We start from the raw sequence: 17666 nt of genomic DNA, 5'->3' as shown, positions 1-17666 counted from the left end.
TAAATATAAAAACAGCGGCCTTAAAAAACTAAATTATGATCTAAAGCAGGGGTCGGCAACCTGCAGCTCGTGAGCAGCATGCAACTCTTTAAACATGTAACTGCAGCTCTTTAACTTTTAGCCAGCATGAAGCACAATTTGAAATGGAGTTAAAGGATTTAAAAATCAAGGACATGTGGGGTGCAAAACTAAAATGCCTTAAAACTGAAATTGAGGATTTGGAGAGGCAAAAGACTGCCCTTGCAATTCTACACAAATGGATGATGATAGATAAGTTTAAAATGCAAGACCAAATTGTGTTCGATGCATGGAGTAGCCTACCAGACATGTATATAATTTTGAAAATATTTGTGTTTTTACTTCTCAGGTTTTGGTTCGACATATTTCTGCGTGCAGATATTTTCGAACAATGATCTATATTAAAAATAAATCAAGAAAATGTCTGAACAATGCGAGTCTCTCAGCATGTTTATAGATGAAAATTACAGCATACTCACTTGATGTTGAGACACTAGCTCAAGAAATTCAGCAGCAAAAGTAACATTAATTCGTACCTAATTGGATGTTTGTTACGTTTATATATATATATATATATATATATATATATATATATATATATATATATATATATATTTGTAATATATATTACAAATTATGTAATATATATATTTTTTAGAAAAACACCTTCCCACTCTATTCCATTTCTGAAAAAACTTCCCTCCTCGAGGTGAGGTGCGGCTCCTCGGATTCTCTCTTTTTTTTTTAGATCAAAAATGGCTCTTCACTCAAAAAAGGTTGCCGACGCCGGATCTAAAGGAATGTATGGCAGGACAGTATCACAGTCCCCAAGAGGAATAAGTAAATTTTTTTACTTACTTAAATAAGTAAGTAAAAAAATTTTTGAATTTTTGAATAGACTCTAAATTGAATGGTAAGTAGCCTGGCATGATGGAACCAGGCTGTAGAATTGTGAGTTACTACATCCCTTGCAGATACTTGCTACATCTTTGCCAGAGGTGGGAGAGCACCCTCAAAGTTCCAGGTTTCCAGAGCATGCAATTTGAATTCTTTCTTGGTAAAACACAGTCTTGTTTCACTCCATAATCTCATTGCCCTTCTCTACATCCTTCCTAAAATGAGGCCTCCTGAACTGTGTGCAGTAATTCAGATGCAGCCTAACCATTGCCTTTATACGAAGGGATAATCACGTCCTTATTCCTGCTAGAAAAATTCATGTATATCATTGACAAAACCCCTTCAGCTGTCTTGGAAGCCTGTCTGCACTGTTCAGAGAACTTCATGTGTGACTGCACAATCATCTCCATGTCTTTTTTATTTTCCAATACCCTGAGTGTGCTACAACACAGTACATTAAATTGGAATTATTGCTACTCTTATGCAGTGCCTTGCATTTGTCAATGCTAAGCCTTAACTGCCATTTCTCAGCCCATCTGCTTAATTTAGTTTTTTTTATACCTTGTTGTAGTTGCTTACCTTGATTATTGTTGTTAACCACCCTGCCAACCTTTGTATCATCTGCAGACTTACACATTGACGGATATACTTTCATCAATATCATTAATAAATATACAAACGAATAATGGACCCAGCACAGAACCTTGGGGAACTCCACTGACTTCTCCCACTTGACCATCCCTTTATTTACAGCAGCAACTTGCCCTTAGTGCCACACTACTCCTATTTATACATCAATTTTTTATATGTAACAGTATCAGAAGCTTTCCTGTAATCTAAACGTATATGATATCAAAATTATTTTTTGTATCCAGTTCCTTTGTTACTGCATCATAGTAACCAATCAGATTTGTCAGAAAAGATTGCTCCTTAACAAATCCATGCTGTGACTGTAGTATAAATTCAGTCCTGCCTATATAGTCCTGTATTACCTTTTTAATCAGTGACTCCATTATTTTCCCTGGAACAGAAGTTAAGCTAACAGGCCTATAATTTGATTTATTTGTTTTTCTTTTTGCTCTCATAATTATGACTAAGAGTTTGCTTAAATTCTCTGCTTCCTTCATGATTATAATTGGGTAGATCCATTTTACCCTAGACACACACCTTTTTTTTCTTTTTTTTTTTACAATTTCTCTTCCACTTACTTCTTGAGTTATCAAAAAATAATTTAGCCGCCTATTAGTTTGGTAAACTTCTGGCATTCTCTTCCCCAAAGAATTCCTCCTATGTGAATGTAGAGGAAAATACCCATTCAGTTTGTCAACAACCCAAGCACGATCAAGAGTTAAACCGTCAGCATTAATGGACCAATATGATTCAATCCCCTTTCTTTTACTGTTAATATAAGTAAAGAAGTCTGTGCTGCTTTTCTTTGCCAGAATCTTCTCATATCCTGCCTTAGCTTGCCTGACTTGATTACAGATTAGTTTATATCTACCATAAGCTTCTGTATCACCTATAATATATATGCATCCCATGCATTTTTCTTTCCTGCCATGTGTTTCAGTAGTTCACGAGACTTCCATTTATTTTGATTTAGGTCTAAATCTTGAACAGTATGTCTTTTTTAAGTGTTAATAAAAAATTAAAATTTTGAAAATATGCTGTGTGTTTTACACCTTTTATTTTAAAAACACAAAAAATATGTATATATTAAATCCATTGAAAATAACAAAAAACTGTTTTAGACAAATTAGAAACCTCTTTCTCTCTTACATTTTCCAGTTTGAAAGATCATTAAGAGTAAAATTTTCAAATAAGAGCATGTATTTATATAGATATTAGAACTTAAAAATATACATTGTTTATTTGATGTGGAGGTTTTATTTGAGGAGTCTGATAACATGTTACTTTTCAACATAGTCACCTTTGGAGTCAGTACACTTTTGCCACCAGTGCTGCAATCCATTGATACTAGCTTCAAAGAAAGCTTTCCATTGGGTTATTGTGCTTACAGGAATGCATAGGACTATAGGAAATCCAGGAATGCATGCACTGCAGCAGTGACATCCTTCTCAGTTGGAAATTGGATTTCAGTGAGGCATTTTTTAAAATTAGGAAACAGGTGAATGGCCGTTGGTGCTGGATTTGGTGAATGTGAGAAAGTCATTTTCGTGTTCATGCAAACATCTCACAAGGTCTGCATTATTAATATATCTCTGTGACTGTCTATCCTTTCTAAAGGTAATCCACTAGCAACACTCCATCGGCATCCCAAAAAGCTGATGCCATCATCTTGATAGCACAAAGAACCAACTTGGCCTTGGTGGACTGTTTCCACTGTTTAGACTGGTCCTTTGCACCTGGATGATAGTGATGGACCTCCTCCGTGATCAGAAATCTTTCAAGCAAATCTGCTGGATCTACTTGAAACCATTCTAAAGTTCACTTGATTTAACAACTCTTATGCAATTTTTTATCTGCTGTCAACAACTTTGGGACCTCTCATGCTGACACCTTTCATAGCAAGACCCTCATTATGTGTTACACACATTCAGACTAGGTGTCCTAAGATGTTAGCATGTACCAAATTGTCACTTGTTGATCACTCGTCAGCAGAACATGTACAGTCTCAAAAACTTCTGGCGTGATAGATGTTGCAGGTCTTTCACAGTTTTCATGACACTTTTAAAATTACTTGTTTGTTATGTAGTAATGTTATTTTGCCCTTTATTTTGTCCTCTAAACATTCACTAAATGCTGAAAGTTTGTTCTGCGTGTGTGTATGTATAAATCATGTTCTGTCACTTAATTCTCATCTTGTTTTTCATTTTGCATTGTCCACCTTATCTTTTTTAAATGTAAAATGAAATCTAGTATAGAAAAAAGGACCACTGACATACTATAAAACTAATGTGGCCCATTAATGCTACAATTAGAGTTATACATGGCAAGGTATGATTCTGATACCTAAGCATCACGATATCCTAATATTCAAGATGAAATCATAAAATTACCTTCTTTGATTTCATTTTATTTTGAATGTTAAGGTATCTTGGTTATTTAAATAGTAGAATTGCATCTTGCTCTCTATAACTGTAATTGTAGCATTAATGGTCTTTTTTTTATGTAGTAGTCTTTTAAATATATCCATATGTGTTTATAGTAAATAAATTTACTGTTTTCTTAAGCAGTATTTTTAATATTACTGTTATTCTCATAGCCCACTATTTTATATAGGATCTTAATCTTGCCAACCATAGTTTTGGGAACATATTGTGCCCCCCCCCCCCCCCCGCCCAAATCACTGGTTCCTCCACTGTATGTAGATGTAATTTTCTTTTAACATCACATTGTATGAAAAGGAATATAATCAGACATTTGCAAAACAAATAAGGAAAAATGTATACTGTTTAAAAAGAAATGAGAAATAGATATAGCATTTCACAGTTGAAGACGATGCACATGTTCTGAATGTTTAATAGCATTGCTAGTTGTGAGTTATTATGTAGCATAGAGCGAAATGGAAGATAAAATAAAATAAATGACAAGTGCACTGGCTGCTATATTGGAGAAACTGGGAGAAGGTTCAGCAAACATATCTCAGAACATGAAAGATCCATCCACTTAGCAGACATAGAACACTCAGCCATTGCTGAGCACTTCTGGTCAACTCGACACGACATTGGCCCACATCGCGATGTCATGGTTATCAATCGGTCCTGCCAGTACCAACGCCGTGCTTGGAGTCATTGCACATCACATGCTCTAATACTTCAGTCAACAGAAGCAGTGGATGTTGTGTCCACCCTGTTAATGAAGCAACCATCCTCATGACTGACAGACATTGGGCAATGTTTGCATATGTCACAATCACAAGCTTCAACATCAAACAATTAACTATTACATCATGCAGTTTACTGTGCATGACTGGCACTACACGCCCTTATATTCTGCATTCGTAAACTGTCAGTTTGACCGATGAAGGTTATTATAATAACCGAAAGCTTTTTGTACTGTATGTATTTAACATAGTGTTTTACAATTTAACATTAAACTTGTCATTTATTTTATTTTGTCTTCTGTTTCACTCTGTGCGACATAATAACTTACTATAATGAATCCAGAGCACACAGGTCTCTTTACCTATGTTTGAGCATTGCTAATCTTTCCAGCTCTTTGTTCAGAAATGTTTCCTGATAATGAAATAACAAAAAAAAACCAGCAAACATTGTTAGTGAAAGTTGCACAGAGGGAAAGAAGAGGAGCTGACCACTCTGAAAAATATGCCATTTTCAAGCATCGTAGATTTCAGTAATTGAAGTGATACCAAGTCCTGTACTATTATAGTGACCTTTCCAAAAAAAATTGCCAAAAAATGGTCATTGCACATGCATCAAAAAGTTTGCTCTCAATGCCAATATTGGAATGTGACACTGCCGAACAATATTGGGAATCTGAAAAACCTGAAGCATTTTGAATTCCTTTAGAAAGCTCTGGCACTTAGTGTTAATAATGCCACTGTTATGGTGGGCTATAAACCAGAGTGGCAATGTTATTTAAAGGGGAGATTGAGTACTCGGTTGCAACAGGTTGCCCTTTTTATCTAATTAATTTGTATCTATTAAATCGCTGCATGCCTTCTTCAAAGTGAATGAATATTTGGTGGACATTTGCTACTATCTTGAAATAGGTGTTGAAAAGGAAGATGGATGGAACAGCTTCTACCTGAAACTGGCCGTCTTTGGCTAAATGTTTAACTTTACTGGTAAAACAGTGCAAATTTCTGGCAAGTAAAGGAAAAGAACTTGCTTTGTGAACAATTCTATAGCTGTATCTTAATATAAAAATGTATATATTTTCAGTGAAATTCATTTTAATGTTCAAAATCTGAACTTTAAATAACCTCTTGATTTCCTCGTCGTTTCCTCCTCCTTACAATTACCAAATATCCAGCTTTACAAAAGTCAGAATATGACAACTTTGGTACTCCTGCCAAAATTATTAATTAGTATGATGAACTGAATTCAAGAAAACTTTTTTGTTTGTACCTTAAATTCATATCTATTAATGAACGTTTATTGTTTCATTTTAGCTTGTCAGTGTAATGGTCATAGTACATGTATAAGTGGATCAGAGAAATGCACAATTCCATGTCAACATCTCACTGAGGGCAAGTATAATACTGTAATAAAGTATAATAATGTATAAAAACTGAGTGGAATATAACTTAAATTTGGTTAGTTTCAAAAATTTATTTTAACCATATTATTGGAGTATAAATTCACTTTAATTAAATTTGTGGCACTTTTGTGATTTTTAAGGGATATTTTCCCTCTGACAATTGCATTATCAGTTTAATAAATACTTAGCTCATCCACGTGTAATACATATTTTGCTGTGGTGTAATTTCAGCAGTGATTTGTTAACTAAAATTAACAAATCACTGCTGATTTGTTAATCCAGCTTTTAGCATTTCAAAAATTCAGTGGAAAAATCCACTTGTTTCTTTCTTAGGAGAGTCATAACCAGTGCTTTCTTTTTTTATTTTTTTTTGTAAAAAAAAATAGGTGCTGGTACTCATTCTTTGCTATCAGAAAAAATTGAAAATTAAAAGGACATGAAAAGTACAGTAATCTAAAAAAATTATTTTTTGATATTGTTACTTTAGTAGTAATCTTTTTGGAATAAGAATAACAAATTAAGTATATTAACAGACAGTTTATTAAGCATAAGTTTATTATTCAAGTATATAAAAAAATAAGTAATAAGTAAAAAATTTGTAAAAATAATTTAAGAAATTAAGAAATAGTAGTGAAGAAATTGTTTTTGTCATCAACGAAGCTCAGATTCATTTGTGAAAATCCCCATTCACATTCAGTTGATGAAATTGGTATCGTACTTAGAGCATTCATCAAATGCTCTTCAATTTTTCTGAAACCGTCTTTTTGATTAGGTATTCTCGAAATCCACGAATTGTATCTCTTTCATTTAACTGAAGCCTAATTGACAATTTTCACCAAATGCCAACATTTCATGTTTAGACAGTTTAATACCTTAGTTGTCCTTATTTTCCTTCTCTCATCATCAATATTGTCACTAGTTCTTAAATTTGAATTATTTTATTTTATTTTTTTTTATTGTTGTCATTCAGATATTCAGCTATTGTGACCATGTAAACAGAGATAGGAAAAATTTACAGAAAAATGTGGATAACGCACTTTAGTGAAACAACAGATGATTATTTTTCATGGTAAAGGTAAATCACTCTCTCTCCTATTTCTCAAACAGGGTGCTTACAGTTGATTCACAGCAGTATCCAACCTACGGCCCACACGGAAAGTGAATATAGCATTTTAAACTTTGCTTTAAATTTTTAAAATCTCTCCTAAGCCATTCGTTATATGAAAATTTTCTTCACTCAATGGATTTTATATGTAATTTCCAAGGGGAATTTAAAAAAAAATTGCTATAAAAGGAGTTCGTTAAACAGAAGTCCAACTGAGTAATTTAGAATTCTAAAAATCGTTATAAAGTTTTATATAACAAATATCTTAACAATAGACAGTGAAAAATGCAAATTTAGTTAAATAACTTAGCTTATTTGAATAGTAGGTAAATGTGAAAAATTTTTTAGAATATTATAAATTTCGAAGTGTACTACATCCAAATGTCACAAGTCACTGTTAATAAAGGTGGCGGTATTACATACCGTTGCGTACCCTCCCAAAAAAAGCACTGATCATAATTAAAGTATACCAGTTTTTAAAGGCTGTGAGCAGAGAATGGATAATCAGATGGTCGTGAAATTTCAAATTACTGGTATCAAGACCGTGAACCAACAAGTGCCACAAGAAAGTGAAAAATTTTAATTTCTTTTTAAAAGAAACGCCCTTGTAAAAGTGAAACTGTATATTGCCAAAGGTTCAACAAAATTGGAAACAAATTAGAATTTGGCAAGTAGAGGATTGCTTTGGAATAAGACATGTCCTGTAACTTATTCCAAACACAATATACTTCACATTACAAGATCGGGATTCATTGCTCACAGTGGGTGCTAACTTATGTTGAATTTTGGCAACAGGCCCCAATCCATGTAGAAGCATAGACATTTTCTCAATTAACTATGTCCTTTTAATAGTTCGGTAACAGTGACATGATTAAGGTTTGGCAAGCAAGTCTGGTTAGGCTTTAATGGGAGAAATGTGCAAGGTAATTAGGGTAATCAATCATTTGAAAAAGTATGTAAAATGATGCATGTGTTGATGAACACATTTTGAAGTAGTAGGCAAGCAATATAAGGTGGTGTTAACAGCCTTTAGTCTGAGAACAACTGTGGGATGTAAATTTTGCCCTTGAGAGGAACAAAACGCATAAGTTTTGTTACTTTCAAGTCCATGAGTAAATTAACAATAATATGCACTCTTTGTGGAACATGGCATCAAACATTAGAAACACACAAATATCAGTGATAAATTAGCTGTGGATCACTGCTATGGAGTCGAGTGAATATTTTAATATCTTATATGATATAGCAGTTCTTCATGGCTTTAGTTTTTTTAAGTGCATACCTTCCAATGGTTGCATCCTTAAATAGAACACAAATACTCACCTGACTTCTATTAGGCACTTATTTGTTATATAAAAAAGAGATTTAGCTTTTTTTTGTGGATTTGAGAACTGATTTTATTAATTATGATTTACATAATTTATTCCACTCTTGTTGTTTGAAACTTATTCTGTATGCAGTTTTCATAATTTTTTATTTTACCTCCCCCCTTCCTGAAAAATAAATTTAAAAAATATATATACATGATGGGTACAAACAGTAAAAGTGATAATAAATGCTGTTAGTGCAGATATTACCTGTGATTCATAGCCCTGCACACCTTTGAGGTGGGGGGGGGACTATTTGTAATTGCTATATGAGTTATATTCATACACTCCAGCTAATTCCAAAGTTTCTTGCATGTCATCTATTAGATGCCAAACAAACAATTAACCTCTCCAAGTAAATTGAAATGAAAACAGAAACTACTGCATTATCATTTAGAGGTAGTAAAAGGTACATGGAAGGATATAATTTTATCCTCAAATTTGGAAAAATAATTGTGGAGGAAAGTGACATTGTTGGACACTATGTGACCAGTGAATGGTTAAACAACACCAAACAGAATATTCAAAAATCATGTTTAACATAACTAGACCTGTGAAAATGATATGCTTCAGCAGATTGCCATTTACAGGTACTGGACCTGTAATAAATCCAACTGTTTTTGAATTTAGCATGTAGGTAGCATGGCTGATTACTTTTCCATTTCAGTCACTTTGTTTAAATAGTGCATAACCATCCTCAGCTCTACCCTACCAATTTGTTGAAACACTTAGTTTTGTGGTGGCACTAACAGAACAATTTTTTATGAGGTGGGAAAAAAGTAGAGTTACTTATGAAATTCAAGTATGCACTTCTGTGAAACAAGAGAAGAGCTCTATAGGATCTTCAGGAAAAGAAGGAAGAGTTGCTTAAATGTTACCCTCACAGTGATGTTCCAGAATTAACAGAGAACCAAAAAAATTTCTACGAAACAAAAATTGCTGATGTGAACAGAGCATTCCTTGAATGATTAAGCAGTGGCGGAGTAAAAAGTTGCTATTTGATTAATACTTGAATTATGTTCAAGTATTAATCAAATAGCATTATAATGTAGTTTGATTAATACTTGAATTATGTTCAAGCATTAATCAAATAGTATTATAATGTGGTTTGAAATTTATGTATAGCTATGTAGGGGGTGGGGAAGATTTTCACAGTAACAGTTAAGGAAAATATTATATACATGTACATGAATTTCAGTGACTAATGAGTACCCACATTACTTTTTCATTTATTATGGTTTAGTTGTTTTTTTATATAATACTATCTTATTTTAATAAACCATTTTCTCATATATTAATATGAGAAAATTACAAAAAATATTTAGCTGTAAAGATGGAAGTAATGAAACAGGATATGTAAGTCATTCAAGTCTAAAGCAGCTCTAGAAGAATGTAAGTGTTCAGAAATGGTGGGAACAGCCATGTGAGCACCTTTAATAGTTATCAAATTGAAAAGTACAAGGTATTATTAGGGACTGGCATTGCCTCTTGTCCAAATACAGTTTGCAATCCAAAAAAAGTTTTGAAAGAAGATAAATTATTATATCCCCAAGAAAAAGAAATTCTGACTTAGTCTTAGTCAATTCTTTTGGAAGGTCATGGAGAGAAAGTACTTTATTGATCCATTTTGACTACATGGTGCACAAGTTTCCATTAAACTGATGCTGCAAAACATCTATGGTACAGAAGTTTCCATTGAAGAATGGAAACTTCTGTACCACAGATGTTTTGCAGCATCAGTTCAGCCAGTTTCAGTGTGAGAATCCACCAGATGCTATTATGAAAGAAGAAAGAACTGCTTGTATAGTGGACCTTGGTTGGGGAACTAACAAGGAAGCTTGAAATATAACAAATTATCCCAAGTGATGCTTGCCATCTTAACAGTTCCACATAGTGGTGCTAATTTTGAGAAGATATTTAGCCAGATGTAAAAACACTTCAGATCTTCTGTTTCTATTAAAGCTTTGAAATGCTCTAGACAGCCGGTTCATTGTCATAAACAAAACTTTGACTCAACATTTCTAAAGAGAATTTGCAACACTATCTAAATTTGCAACAATATCTTTATTGAAATAATCAGTTGATATCTAACAGATAATCCAAACAGAAATTGTCAGACAGAAAAATCCTAGGTAAGCTGATGTTTAAAAGCATGTCTAAATAATCCTATGGCTCTATTTTTATATAAAATGTGTATGTTGTTAGTGAAATTTAATTTCAAATTCAAAGTGTGGATTTTAAAAAAGTTACCTGCTTTTCCAAACAGCTTTCTTTATGCTTATAGTTACTCAATCTCTAGCTTTTCAAAAGTTGGAAGGTATGGGTTTCGTTTTCTCCGAATATTTTTTGACCTTTGAATTGAGCATAGTCATTTTGCTATTATGCTCATTTAATCAGATCTATAGTGGTGGTGGGAATTATGTGAATGCCTGTTTTTAGACTGAGGTGATAGTTGAGGCACGATGCATAGGGATAATTTTGATTCCCGGTCTGCATTTTTATTTTTTTTTATTTTGCTGTTTTTCTCTGACTACTCAAAAACTCTTAAATCATTCTGAAGTAATTAGCAGTACTTTTCAAAGTAATTTTTGCCATAGTTTAGTAAAATTCAAAATTCTCTCTTGAATAGGTTGACATACAGTATGTTGCTAAGTTATGTATTTCAGTCTGTTCAACAGAGTAATATATATAAAAATACAGGTAACCCTCGTGTAATTAAAACCATGTTATATGGGACTAAGAACCATTAGAAAAAGGGAGGTTACACTCCAGAAGCTAACAAAAATGCACTTTTTTTTTTATAACTATTGGAAACTTAATTTTTATTAAAAATAGTAATAACTGAACAAATGTCTTACAAACTGTAATATTTATATATATATATGTCAGATAATGTATGTTGTTCATTTAAGTTTTTTCCTCTTCATCGCTGCTAAGCACAATCAAACAGAGACTATTTTCTCTGTTGCAGAATACTTTCACCTTCTGAACTTTCTTCTGCAGCATCTAGATTTTGTGTGTCTTCTGCCCTTTTTAAAAAAATCAGTAATCTGGGTTTGTTTGCTTTTGCTTGATAGATATTTGTAAATTTCATGGTATGGAGCCAAGCATTTTTTAGCTCGCTTTTGAACTTTGTGCCTCTTTCAGTCAAAGGATCTGCATTGAAAAAATAAGATCCTAATTGATCTACTAAGTGTATGCCTTCCCATAAGCTTTTTAGTGTAAAATTTGGAACTTCAGAATTTTTATCTCTGCTATGGTCCTCTGAATTTATTTGGACTACCTCCAATGTAATTTTTACCAAATCTGCTTTGCCAGCCTCTTTTTCTACCAGTAATTCTTGAACATCTTCAGTAGTCCTATCATCAAAACCTGCCCTTCGTATGGACTTGACAAGTTCTATTGTCGCACCGATTCCATTTTCTGCCGGTACGCCCATATTTTCTGAATGAACCCACTCTGGCCATACATTTTTCCAACACGCACATGCTGATGGTTTTACTTCTTTGAATGATAAAGCAAATGATTCTGATACTGTCCACAATAGAAAAATGCTTCCATGCATCCATCACTTCAACAGATTCAGAATCAGTTTTTTACAAAATCCATTGTAACGATTTTCTGATGTAGTGAGTTTTAAAGGTAGATAATGCCTTGATCTAATGGCTAAATTAAAAAAGTTGTGTTAGGTGGCAGGAATATTACTTCGATGTTTGGATGGCTTAAATGTTTTGGATGGCCTGGCGTGTTATCCAATAGTAACAGAACTTTTAAAACTAGCATAGGTTTTATCATGCAATCTCCTGATGCGTTACTGCACATAAGTAATGTTACATGATCTTTTGATGGCTTAAAACCTGGTGCAGTTTTCTCTTTTTTTGAAATGAATGTTCTGTTGGGCATTTTTTCCACCAAAGACTTGTCTCAGCAGCATTGAAAACTTGATGTGGTGTGTATCTGTGCTCTTCAATAATTTTTTTAAAATCCTCTGAATACTTCTTGGCAGCTTCGTTATCAGCCGATGCACTTTCCTCTTGAATTCTTATGTTATGTAATGAAAATCGGTTTTTAAATCATTCAAACCAACCTTTACTGGCAACAAACTCCAGGTTAACAAAAGATTCTCCATTTTCTTTTAAATGGTTATAAATTTGTAGTGCCTTTTGTTTAATTACATTGCTGTCTAATGGGATCCATTTTTTTACTATTATCTTCAATCCAAATACTGAGGGCTTTTTTCATTTTCTCAATTATTGGTAGTGAGGGACAAGCTATCATATTTGCAGAAATGAAAGATCCTGCAGCAACAGCATTCTATTTTCTGTTCATTTTTCTTTATAGGCTGGATTGCTGCTTCATTTAAATTTAAACTTTTTGCAACGTATGATACTTTTCCCATTTTTTTAAAACTAGCCAAAATTTGTATCTTTGATTCTAGAGAAATAAAGTTTCTTTTGAGCAGTGCTTTTTTACTTTCCTTAAGCATAATTTCGGGCTGGAATTTAATTCACAACAAAGAAATTATTTCAATACGGTTTTTAAGAACAAAGTTTAGTAATACATACCCAGAAAAATATATAAAGAATTAAATAAAAACCAAAATAATCTTACAAAAACCTTAAAAGTCATGAACTGCACACTTCGAAGTCACAATTATTTTATGATCTCAAACAAGAACAAGTTCAATAACTCAAAGCCTAACATGGGGATTTCCCAACAAAATAAAACAAGGATTCCCCCCCCCCCTTTTTTTTTTCTGCATAACGACTAGCAAGTCAGTGGAGATTCACAAAAAGAATGGAAAGGTTAAAAAAAAAAATTACATCCAACATAATAGCAGGTATTTCCCACACAAAAGCTCAAAAATGCCATGTTATGCCCAGTTTACTGCAATTCTCTAACCTTGTTAAAGCAAAACTGTTATATAATTACCATGTTGTGTGAGGATTGTAGCAATTTATCAATCTTGTTAGAGCAAAACCATGTTAGCATTAGCATAAGTAGAGGCATTTGATGCAAGAAAGCAAGCTTATGCAGCATCAGCCAAAAAAAAAAAAAAAAAAAAAAACCCCACTTCCACTTCACCCCTCTGTTTGTTCAAAATACCTGTCCAGCTGAGCCTTAAACTTATTTAGGCTATCAACCTCCACCACAAGGGATGGAAGTCTGTTCCACCAACCAACCACCCGCTGGCTAAAGGCAAATTTCCGCACGTCTATCCTACATCTGTCTTTCCTCAATTTGAATTTATGCCCTCTCAGGTGATTTTTCTGAGCTAGAGGAAGAATCCCATCAGCATTGAGCATGCTTAAACCATTCAAGGCTTTATACACCTCTATCAGATCACCTCGCTGGTGCCTAGTCTCCAGACACTGTAATTTGCAAAACTTAAGCCTTTCTTCGTAAGAGCACCCCTTTGTTCCATTCACTAATCTTGTTGCCCTTCTCTGTACTCGTTCCAGCAGCTCTACATCCTTCTTGAAATGAGGCCTCCAGACCTGTATACAGTACTCTAGGTGTGGCCTGACCATTGCCTTATACAATGGAATAATCACCTCCTTATCCCTGCTGGAAAAATTCCTGTATATCATTGACAATACTCCATGAGCTACTCTTGCAGCCCGTCTGCACTGCTCAGAGAACTTCATATCTGCCTGCACAACCACCCCCAGGTCCCTTTCATTCTCTACCACTGTCAGTGTAGTACCACAGAGTTGATACGTTGCTCTGGGGTTGCTGTTTCCCATGTGTAGTACTTTACATTTGTCAATGTTAAACTTCATTTGCCACCTCTCAGCCCATCTGCTCAACCTTTCCAGATCCTGTTGCAGCAGCATAGTGTCAGTAGTGTCCTTGACAACCCTGCCAACCTTTGTATCGTCTGCAAACTTGGACATTAAGCCCGATATACCATCATCAATATCATTTATAAATACAGAAAACAATAATGGACCCAACACTGAGCCCTGAGGGACTCCACTAATAACATCAGTCCACGATGAGCAGTGTCCATTGATTACCACTCTCTGTCTTCTCCCCCTCAACCACCCCTTTACCCATTGCAGCAATTTGCCTCTAATGTCACACTGCTCCAATTTGTGTAGCAGTCTTCCATGTGCAACAGTATCAAAAGCCTTTCTAAGATCCAAGTATATAATATCAAAGTTATTCCCTGCATCCAGTTCTTTTCTGACTGCATCATAGTATCCAATCAAGTTGGTCAGGCAAGACTTCCCCTTAACAAAACCATGCTGTGTCTGAGCTATAACTGAAGTCTTGTCTAAATGATCCTGCAGTGCTTCTTTAACCAGTGCCTCCATTAATTTTTCTGGAACAGAAGTTAAGCTCACAGGTTATAGAAGTACCGTGTAATACGGGGATTGCCTGTACTATACTGTACAACTTTATACAGTACAGTATACTATATAAAAATACTATGTAATTAAAAGTATTTGGACATCCATCACTGATGTGCTGTGACAAAAAATTAGTGGAAAGATGTATAGCGCTAAGGTGTATAGTGCTTTTTTTTTTTTTTTTTTTTTTTGGATGAGGCTGTATAATCTTCCTTCCTTGTTCTCACCCCCCCCCAAACATCTTATGGTAATTGATGACATTTATATTATCTAACATCTTGCTTATTGATGCAGGCGCCTCCGTAGCCAAGTGGGAAGGAGCAGCAGTGTGTAGCACACACTTCTTGATTAGACCAGGGTTCAAGCCCGTCACCACCAAATACAGAGGATGCAGAAAGGTCAGGGAATGCCTACCGCATATTCCCGGAGCAATATGGCCTTAGTTGCTAATGCTCCAAATAACAAACAAACAAACATAGCTTATTTGATGCCCAACTAATAAATGTGCAGAATGCTTCCATTTTGTACATTTCTTATATAGTAATGAAAATATTTGCATTGCATGACTTATTCTTAATGAAATGGTAGACCAGTTTACAAGCCAGTGGATTTTCACCATCCTGTACAGCAGTCCATCAAATTATGGTGACTTTTTGAGAGAAATCCTGTACAGTGGATAAGCTGTGTGACATGTTAATCATATGAAGAAACTATACAATAGCAGTAATATTTAAAGTAGCTAATTCATCCCCTCCCTTTCCTTTTTATTAGGTGCACACTGCCAGCAGTGTATGTCAGGCTTCTATGGTAATCCTGTAAATGGAGGTAACTGCACTGCTTGTTTCTGTAACAATCATGGGGATATATGCCATAGAGAAACAGGAAGATGCCACTGTACTACCAAAGGTATTATCGGTCATCACTGTAACAGGTGCGTGGGTTTCTTTAATTTTCTACTAATTTTTGCTGTTTTGTAAGTAAAATTTTTAGATTTATGGAATTTTACTCCATAAATCTAAAAATTCAAATTCCAGCACTTTCTGAAAATATTTTTTTATGTATTTAAAAAAGATATTTAAAACAGACCTATTATACTCAGAGTTCTACATTTGTACATTAATATATAGAAATAAAGAGGAATTTACCTCAATGCTTTTTTATTGAATACTTCAACACAACACACTCTTGAATTCAATCGGACGTAAAATTATTTCTTAATGGCTTCCTTCCCTCAAAGACATATGAATGGTCTGACGTATCTGTGATCAATAGCTAAGGTCCCCCAACCCGACCACCAACACAAAACTCTGAGTGCCAGAATACATTGTCTAATAATGTCTTCTGAAGTTCTGGCACTTCCAGAAGACAACTTCCTTCCTTCCTTCTGAGGAAGAAGTTGTTCAAAGTTGGTTTAAATTATTTTAACTGATTTAATGATTTTAACTTTTATACAGCGCAATCATTTTAATGATTTTATTATTAGACATAATGTCCTCTGGCACTCACAGTTGTGTATTGGTGGTCGGGTTAGGGGACCTTAGCCATCGATCGCAGATATGTCAGACCACTCATATGACTTTGAAGGAAGGAAGCCATTAAGAAATAATTTTACGTTTGATTGAATTCAGGAGTGTGTTGTGTTGAAGTGTTCTACAAAATAGCATTAAGGTAAATTCCTCTTTATTTCTATATATTAAAAAAAAAAAAAAAAAAAACCCTTCTGAAGTTCTGCTCTTATTGGATGCTGTTGGTGGATATTGTTATCACTTATAATTGAAATATAATAATAAATTAATCTATATTCATATATAATTACCTATGACCATGGTAAGGTGCCAGAAGTTCTAGGAGTAGCATGTTTCCTAATGCAAATCAAACTCTCTGAAGTATGCCCCATGCCAGTTCCTCCTGATTACTGACAGCTACTATTATTCACATTATGGATCATAAAACTTTGAAAAATGGGCAGCTATTATTTATTTTTTTTTTTATTTAATATAAAATTTATCGAGCTAATTTACAGTATTGTGTCTTTGGAATCTTTTTTAATCATTACAGTCTATAATTCCAAAAAATAAATAAATACTGCTTTCTTGCTTGCTTTAAAGTGTGTATGATGTATGGTTTGAATAACAGCTGCTATCAGCTAACACAGATTTGATATTGGGAAGTTAGTGTAGATATATTATAACAGTTTACCATGGTTATATTACATTAATGTTTTTACTACTTGAGCTACTATGGCAGCTTTATATATATATATATAAAATTGAAGGCTTAAGCAGTGTTCAGGTACGTTCCCCAAAGCAACAGAGAGAATGTAGTTACTGGTGGAGCAAAGTTGCTTTGCTACCATTTCTGAATGTGGCATAATTTCTAGAGTAATCGATGGCTGGTGTGTGCACTTATTACCAGCAGAGCTATACAGTTTTAGTTTATATATATAAAGAATTACTTTACAGCAAAAAAGGAGGGGGGAGAAATCGATAAAGCTACCAGTACATATACATGCAGAGTGGGTTTACAGCACAAGAAAAAATACAATAAACCTTGCTCAGTTGGCCAAAAAACGTCAAACATGATACCAAACTAAATCATAATTCATCTTGACACACACAGGTCATCAATTAGAATAGTAAATCTTGATTATAAATAACATCATCACAATTCCAGAAAAGTTCACTAAATGTCACAAAATCAACACTCCAAGTAATAAATAAAAAACCCTTAGATTGA

At 34.0% G+C, this 17666-nt stretch overlaps 1 protein-coding gene across 1 annotated transcript in view; it reads left to right on the top strand.

Moving 5' to 3' along the window:
• LOC150085636 (attractin-like protein 1) overlaps nt 1–17666 on the top strand; it is a 585126-nt gene that overhangs the window by 387300 nt on the left and 180160 nt on the right. The window contains exons 19-20 of the mRNA XM_090374629.1: nt 6014–6091; nt 15702–15861. Coding sequence (XP_090230755.1) covers nt 6014–6091; nt 15702–15861 — 238 coding nt within the window. The remainder of the gene's footprint in view (nt 1–6013; nt 6092–15701; nt 15862–17666) is intronic.

This window comes from Mastigoproctus giganteus, chromosome 5 (genome assembly GCF_048544385.1).
Source record: "Mastigoproctus giganteus isolate SK-2022 chromosome 5, ASM4854438v1, whole genome shotgun sequence".
NCBI classification, from domain to species: Eukaryota; Metazoa; Arthropoda; class Arachnida; order Uropygi; family Thelyphonidae; genus Mastigoproctus; species Mastigoproctus giganteus.
The sequence above is the reverse complement of the archived record's forward strand: the minus strand, read 5'-3'. Positions and strand labels throughout refer to the sequence as shown.